Raw genomic sequence first — 8,430 nt, 5'->3', positions numbered from 1 at the left:
ACTTCTGATGTCCATCTAAAATTGTTAACATCGTTAACTGTAATCTGTAAAAACCCACCCACGATAGAAACGAGTTCTATCTCATTTGCTATCTTTTTTTTTTTTTTTTTTTTTTTTGAAAAGCAAGCAAGGTAAACTATATTATAGAAACCACAAATATGTACAATGCGAATACATCCAAGGCAATATGGGAGCAAACCGACATATACAATTGGGCACCCAACATGTCAAGGAAAACAGCCTAAACTCGACGTTTTCTAAGCAAAACAAAACAAAATGGTGTTTAACCTATACCAATAAGATTGTTTGAACCCACAACGAATAAGACCGGATTTAGAATCTATTGATGCCACTCCATTAATTTCAATACTATGTACATTCCATCAAGTCTACTCAAACCCATTAAAGTTATATAAATATTTTAGAAACTCTTCGTTTTGTCTTTTAGCACGGATATATATATATATATATATATATATATATATATATATATATATATATATATATATATATATATATATATATATATATATATATATATATAGGCAGGATCAATGGGGAAGTAACTAATCGGGGGGAAGCGGGGGGAAACAATTTTTTTTTTTGAATTTTTTTTCCGGCATCAAGATCACACAAAAATATGAACATTTAGAAGAGACACTTCGTGATGAATGTTATTATTTAGGCGGGAAAACGATCGACAAAAATAACATTCAAGATAATATTGTTCGTGAAGAATATAACTTTTTTTTCTCTCCATGTTTTGTGAAGTAAAATTTAGCCCGATTTAGAGTTTAGGGTTTAGGGTTTAGGGTTTGGTGTTTTGGGTTTATGGACCGTTCGTGTTAAAAACTCAATCTAAATCCTAAATCTAAACCCTAAACCCTAAATTTCTAAACCCTAATATCTAAACCCTAATATCTAAACCCCAATAGCTAAAACCTCAAAATACGCTCGAAAAACACGATAATTGTTATATATTACTTCTTCGAGCGTTTTCTCGCCAAAATAAAAACATTTATCACAAAGTGTCTCTACTAAATGTTCATATTTTCATCTCATCTATAATGTCCGTAAACAAAGTTTTTTCAAAAAAAAAAAAAAAAGTTTTTGCTTCCCCCCGCTTCCTTCCGAATGGTTACTTTCCTCTTGATCCTACCACTCTTTGGTTGCCAGGAGGTCATGAAGAAAAAATAAAATGATACACACTTTTTTTTTTTTTTAACGATCGATACTTTTCTTCATTATTGGAATCCTATAAAAAAAGGTAAATTTTTATATGAATTTAAATTTAAATTTAAATTTACATTCATTTTTTATAACCAGTTGTAAGTGAAAAGGTTAAATATAAAATACTGAAAAGTTTCTAAATTGTAACACGTATACAAACTCGTTTCTTAAAGATCATTTATGTTTTTCTTTTTATTGTTTACATCCCATATTACAAAAAGTATTTTCTTTTTTATTATTATATGTAACATGTGAAATGTGAAATATTTGGAATTAAGGTATCAATGTATCATACATTATGTTTATGTTTATTGACACTTCTATATAAAAAAATAAAAAAATAATATCCTACCCTCTTATAAACCCCCAATCACACCCTACATAGTCCTTCCCTCCCTTCTGTGACAAATCTTTTTTACTTCATCAAGACATTTAACAAACACTTTGTACAAACATAACATGGCTCGAACACAACAACGATATCGCGGTGTCCGCCAACGACATTGGGGCTCTTGGGTCTCCGAAATTCGCCATCCTTTATTGTAAGTTCACATTCACATTCCCACAATGCTGCCATTACTTGTACACTATGCCTTGATTCTTGTACATTCATTTAACATTCTGTTTATGTACTCAAAACCAGGAAAACAAGGATTTGGCTAGGAACATTTGAAACAGCCGAAGACGCTGCTCGAGCCTACGACGAAGCAGCGAGGCTCATGTGCGGGCCACGTGCAAGAACGAACTTCCAATATAACCCTAACATGTCACAATCAACTTCTTCAAAGTTACTATCCGCAACTTTAACTGCAAAGCTTAATAGGTGTTATATGACGTCACTTAAAATGAGCAAACCATCAATTCAACAACAACAGCAGATGATAAACCAAAAACGTACGTGTTCAACAACTTATTTAGGCCAATCTTCACCCGAGATGAAACCAACGGTTATGATGCAACCTCAAGTTGAGGATGAACAACAGTTTTTTGCAAAACTTGAAGATCAACATATCGAACAAATGATCGAGGAGTTACTTCATTATGGATCAATCGAGCTTTGTTCCATCAGTCAATCGCATAAATAAATATTTAATTAGTATTAATTAACCAATTCTTCTGGAGCTTTTGTTTATGAGGCCTATTAATCGGTGCCGGTTAGGTCATGTGTACTTGTAGTTTCAAGTTTATATATTATTCACTACTCCGTATTAATCATTAACAATAACTAAATTTTAATTATCTTGTTGATGTGTGTTAGTGCATATTTGTAATTCCTAGTTCTATAAACGCTATCTTGTATTTCAGTAATGTAATATTGAACTTTGTATTGGAAATCGTGACTATTGAATGTTTGATTTTGTACGTGAATTTCTTAATCAATGGTTAAACTAATCAGACAGTCGATCGACTATCAGTCGACCGCTCGACTGAAGACATTGTTGGTCGATATTTACTTTTATACGTAAATTAATTATAAAATCTAATATTAAAAGAAATTATTACTCCAAAATCATAAATTAGCAAAACTCTTGCATTAATAAAATAAATCACTGTGATTGAGATTTTCATTTGTTCATTTAAAGTGCCAGCTAGGAGCAAAGTAGAATTCAAACAGTTTGCAACTATATATAATTGACGTAGAAAAGTATATCAAAAACCTCCCATTACAAGAGTTAAACGTTCATTCAATCCAACAACCAAACCTAGAATCTTGATACAATTACAATCAGAAACGGTAAACAGTTGAACTTGAACTCAAATACAGATAGAGTCATGGGCGGATCTACTTTAGGCCCAGTGGTTGCACGGGATACCATTGAAATACGCGATATAGTGGAAATTTTTAGGTTTTTAACTAGTGACATCACTGGATAATGTACATTTTTTAGTAATACCATTGAAATAAGACATCTAGTAGAATTTTTTTGGGAGGTTTTAACCTGTGACACCAGTGACTACCAATTCTATATCCGCCACTTGATGGAGCGGTTGTATAATTTAATAGATCTTTTATTGACAGCTGGGACAAACACTAATAAATACTTTTAGTATAAACTTTTTTTTTTAAATCCAAAAATGGGAAAATGACCCGTCCCGTTCTAACAAAACTCCGCTCCTGATCAGAAAATGAGTGTAAGCAGTACATAGTAATTGCTCTATATAGTTCATAAAACACATAAACTTGAATCACTAAACAATCACTCAAAATTACCAGATAATACATAAATCCTAAGTAATTTGTGAGTAAGTAAACGAAAGAGAGATGGGAGCAAAATCACAAGGTGAATCTAAATAATGAATAAAATAAAAGAAAAATCCTATTTATATTTAGAATAATTCCAGTTTGAACCTTGTAGTTTCATTTCTTCAGCTTCAATCCCTCATCAACTACTAACAACCTTCAGCTGTCCAGAAATGACTTCAAGAACCCTGCAACTATTCTTAACCCTATGAACTCTTTGTAATTGTTTTTTGGTTTGCTATCGCCTCGCTAGTTTATATTTAGTTTAGCCTTTTGTTGTTCAAAAAAAAAAAAAAAAAAAAAAAAAAAAAAAAAAAAAAAAAAAACTATTCTTAACCTAGAAATAAGCAGATAATATTACAAATGTTCATGTTAGATTATAACAAGTATATATTTGAATACTCCTCACCTCATTCTAAGGTGAAACATGTTAAGCAAAGTTAACTTTTCACATAAGAACTAATGTTAAGCACTACTCAAACTCTTAGTTAACATATCAGAATTGTTTCAATTGAATCAGTTTGCCCAGTTTTTATTACACCACTTGAAATTTTTTCCCTTTGCATAGTGTAAATCAATTTTAAAATGTTTTGTTCTTTCATGAAAAATAAGAGTTTAAACTATTTGAAAAGCAGATCCGTTATCACAAAAAAAACATTTATAGGAATTTCAAGTGTTATATGTAAATTAGTTTAAAAAAATTAAAATACATATGATTTCACAGGTTACAACGGCCAAAGCTCTATACTCAGCTTCAGCTCATGACCTAGACACAGTAGATTGTTTCTTAGATTTCCATGTAATAAAGATTTGTAAAGATTTATGTAACGACCCGACAAAATCGTCATTGACGGCGCCGTTAACTTAGGTCCCGTTACGTGGTCATAGTCCTTAAATGAGACGTGTTTGACCAAAATTATGTCGCATTCATTTGAAACGTACAAGACTTACAAAGTTTAGTTTACCAAACAGATCGACAACAAGTTTAAGTTTACAAAAGTAGTAATGTAAAAAAGAAATAACTTGCAACATAATTAGTTGAAAATCACGGTTGCTATAAATAGCGTAAGTATGTAAACATTTGTTTGAATCCAAAGGTGCTATCACTAGCGTATGCATGTATGCTTGACTCCAAGCAAGTAATCAAAGTGTATGCATGTATGCTTGACCCCAAGCAAGTAAGAGTGTACGCGGAAGCATGTATCAAATAGCCATTCATGAACCTGAGAAACATATAGAAAACTGTCAACGAAAAACGTTGGTGAAATCATAGGTGTATTTGTAAACGTAGTTTTTGAACCACAAGATTTTGTATAGTTAATTATCCAAATCGTTTGCATTCCAAAAGTATGTTCGCGAGCACCCAATTATCAAGACTTAACTGTTTTGCATCCTGTCGCGTAGTGTTAGAACATACACTAAACCCGAAATTATATTTCATCCGCCAACGGTAGCGAACCGTCCGAAATGAGGCTCGTCAAGCCCATGTGATCACATAATATAAGTTCTCGCTTACACCCTGCAAGTATAACTAATGATAATCGAATTGAGGCTTTTTGTTCTAACTCGCTGTGGAATGTTTGTTTCCGTACTTGTGTTCAAAGTATAAAAATATGCAGTAAAAAAAAAACCTGTATATGTTTCTCATCCCATGATTTAAAAGTATAAAATTTGTTGAAAGACGGGACTATGATCTCACCTCGAGTGCACGAGTATAAATGTACTTCACAAGGTAAACGTGTGCATGAAAGTTGTTTAGCCTTGACCTAAACAAGTAAGTTGTATCAATTAACCGATTACGAAACAAGGTCGGGCGAAATGTGTTCAATTAGTCCTATGGCTCGTTACAACTCGATTAAGTAGCATGTGAATCACGTTGTCAAGTTTCATGCAAGATATAAGTATAAAAGCATGTTAGCACGATTGAATAAGTATTTGGTCAAGTTTGACTAAAAGTCAACGTTGGTCGGGTCAAAGTCAACACGTTCGGATCGGGTCTCGGACAATTTTTCTGAGTTTTATAGTCATATATGAGCATGTTAGAACAAGTTACATGTTAATCGGATGTGCGTAGCATAGTTGGAATTAAACGAAAAATGGCAAAACTGGACAGCCCTTGACAGACCATCGGGACGGCGTCCAGAATGGCTGGACGGCGTCCAGCAGTGAAGGGTGGGACGGCGTCCAAGATATGGGACGGCGTCCCAATGAACTACAGGTTGCTAAAGCTGAAATTTGACAAGTCTCGAACCAAACTCATTTCAAACACAACTTATGAACCGAAAACACTCAAGACGCGTATCTTATATCGTTGGAAAGGTATTTTGACAAGGAATACAACTAAACACATATCATCAATCAAGTTAATCATTTACAACAACAAAAACCTCGTCGAATGATCGTTAAAAGTCCATAATCAAAGTTTCGAGTTCGTAAAACGCATTTTATGATTCGGGAACTTACTACACACATATAATATGCCGTTTCGTAGGTAATTACGCATACAATATAACTAAACACTTGCAAATAACATTGCAAAGCATTTAATGCATCGAATGTTCGTTTTAAGATCTATCAAACCCTAATCAATAATCATGTTAATGTAAGGTTTTCATGTCATCCAACATACCAAAACGAAGCTAATGATGCTAGTAACACTTTTAACACATAAGGTTTAACATCTAACAACATTTAATCAACCAAAATCAAGGATTTAACAAACCCATTTCAAATGTTCATGCTAGTTACTCAAAATAACAAGATCGAGCATATAAATTACATACACGACATCACAATGAGCCATAGACACTAATTAACACCATTTCAAGTCTATAAAACGAATTTGAGAAATCTATAGTTTTTAGAAAGTTACCCAAACGAGATGAAATTGGTATCAAGTTGTAGAGGATGAAGAGAGGATTCCAACTATGCAATCGGATTTGTTGTAAGCTTCCGAGATGTGAAATAGATGATGATTCTTTACAAATGAAGAAGATGGAGAAAATATGGAAGTAAGAAAAAGAGAGAGATGGTGGAAGATGGAATGAGTGGTGGGTGGTGACTTTGACCATTTGACCTAGTTACCACTTTGGTCAATTGGCAAAGTTGGCCCCTAGAGTTTAAAAGCGGGTGCGTGAATTAACCGAACGAATTATTTTAAATACGCTAAAGTAAACGGAAATGTTATAATCCAATAGCGAAAATATTAAGAACGTTAGCTAATGGAGGATACGAATCTAGATACGAACGATATTATCAAAAATAAAAAGACGGGCGTTAAAATAATTTAACGGAAAAATGCGGGATGTTACATTACCCACACCTTAAAAGAAATTTCGTTCTGAAATTTAGTTGGAATTAGTAGTTGTTGATTCTTCCTCGAGACCTCGCGTTGCCAATTATATGAATAATCGAAGGCACCTCCTTTGGCATTCCAACGGACTTTGACGGTCGGGATTTTACGTTGTTTTAGAGTTTGGTTTCACGATCCATAATTTCAACCGTTTCTTCTAGGAAGTGATGGTTGTCATCGATAGTAAGCTCATCGAAAAGGATAACAAGTTCTTGTTTCGCAAGACACGTCTTCAAGTTTGATACATGGAAAGTAAGGTGATGCGCGTAGAGGTGTATACAAAATAGTTATATTTTTACAAGGAAATACTATTAAATACAAATACAATTTTACACAAGTTATTTATTTATTTATAGAGTGGATATACCTAAACCTTGCTACAACACTTATAGGAAGTGCACCTAATCGTACAGTAGTGTAGTTTTTAGTAAGTCCGGTTCGTCCACAGGGAACTCGCCAAGTTTAACGCTATATTTTTTAAAACTATATTTGTAAATATATAAATATATAAGTAGTATTATTATTATAAAAGGGGGTTTTTACCATTTAATGACCGGTTTGTCGATTTTAAAACTTCAGTCGCAGTTAAAACCTAATGTAAAATATTAAAAATAAATATAACTTAATTTAAAGCGTAAAGTAAATGACAATAATTAAAGTGCGATAAATAAAATAACGGTAAATAAAATTGCGATAATTAAAAAGTACGATAATTAAAATGACAATAAATTGAAGTGCGATAATTAAAAGTGCAATTAAATATGAAATAAAGGAAATTAAATATGAAATAAAGGAATTATGCTTATTTAAACTTCCGTAATCATGATGTTTGACGTGTTGATTTTAGTTTATTACCATGGGTTAATTGTCCTTTGTCCTGGATTATTCAATATGTCCATACGGATTTGTCCATAATAGTCCATCAATCATAATCATAAAATGCGGAAGTCTTCGTCAAATTATTCTTATTCCCGAAGTCAAATATTCCAACTAATTGGGGATTCGAATTGTAACAAGGTCTTAATACTTTGTTTAATGAATACACCAGGTTATCGACTACGTGTAGTCCAAGGTTTTACTACTTTGTTAACAATTACACCAATTACCCTTGAATGTAATCCACCCCTGTTTCAACAAGTCTATTAACTATTAATCCAATTTCGTGTCCGGTAAAATGAACAATTATTGGTATTTATCGATATCCCGCCCACCGTACCCAGTCAAGCATATGTGGTAATATATAAATACGTCAAATTATAAGTCTATATATTAAATTAACGAGGTATCATTTAGTTAATATAAAGCCCATTAATAGCCCATAGTCTAATTTCCACAAGTGTCGTTCTTTTATCCAAACCCCAATTATGGTCCAAAGCCCAATTACCCCGTCTTAATATTTTAGCCCAACATCACGATTACTTCGGCTTAAATAAGCATAATAATAACTTAGCTACGAGACATTAATTTAAAAAGGTTGAACATAACTTACAATGATTAAAAATAGCGTAGCGTTACACGGACAGAATTTCGACTTACACCCTTACAACATTCGCTAACATACCCTTATTATTATTAAAATTAAAATTAACATTATAATTAATATATA

The 8,430-nt window shown here is 32.7% G+C and overlaps 1 protein-coding gene across 1 annotated transcript; it reads left to right on the top strand.

Annotated features, from left to right (window-relative positions):
• The first annotated feature begins 1,646 nt into the window (after positions 1-1,646).
• On the top strand, positions 1,647-2,315 carry LOC139863983 (ethylene-responsive transcription factor ERF003-like). Its single transcript, XM_071852578.1, has 2 exons — positions 1,647-1,772; positions 1,874-2,315. Exons 1-2 carry the CDS (start codon positions 1,690-1,692, stop codon positions 2,313-2,315), a joined length of 525 nt encoding a protein of 174 aa, XP_071708679.1. The 5' UTR covers positions 1,647-1,689.
• Positions 2,316-8,430: the final 6,115 nt, after the last annotated feature.

Source organism: Rutidosis leptorrhynchoides, chromosome 1, assembly GCF_046630445.1.
Source record: "Rutidosis leptorrhynchoides isolate AG116_Rl617_1_P2 chromosome 1, CSIRO_AGI_Rlap_v1, whole genome shotgun sequence".
Lineage (NCBI taxonomy): Eukaryota > Viridiplantae > Streptophyta > Magnoliopsida > Asterales > Asteraceae > Rutidosis > Rutidosis leptorrhynchoides.
This window is presented reverse-complemented; position numbering and strand designations above follow the sequence as displayed.

Coding starts and splice junctions, on each gene's coding strand:
- LOC139863983 (XM_071852578.1), top strand. CDS start 1,690: ATGGCTCGAACACAACAACGATATCGCGGTGTCCGCCAACGACATTGG. Junction 1,773..1,873: donor GAAATTCGCCATCCTTTATT/GTAAGTTCACAT, acceptor ACTCAAAACCAG/GAAAACAAGGATTTGGCTAG.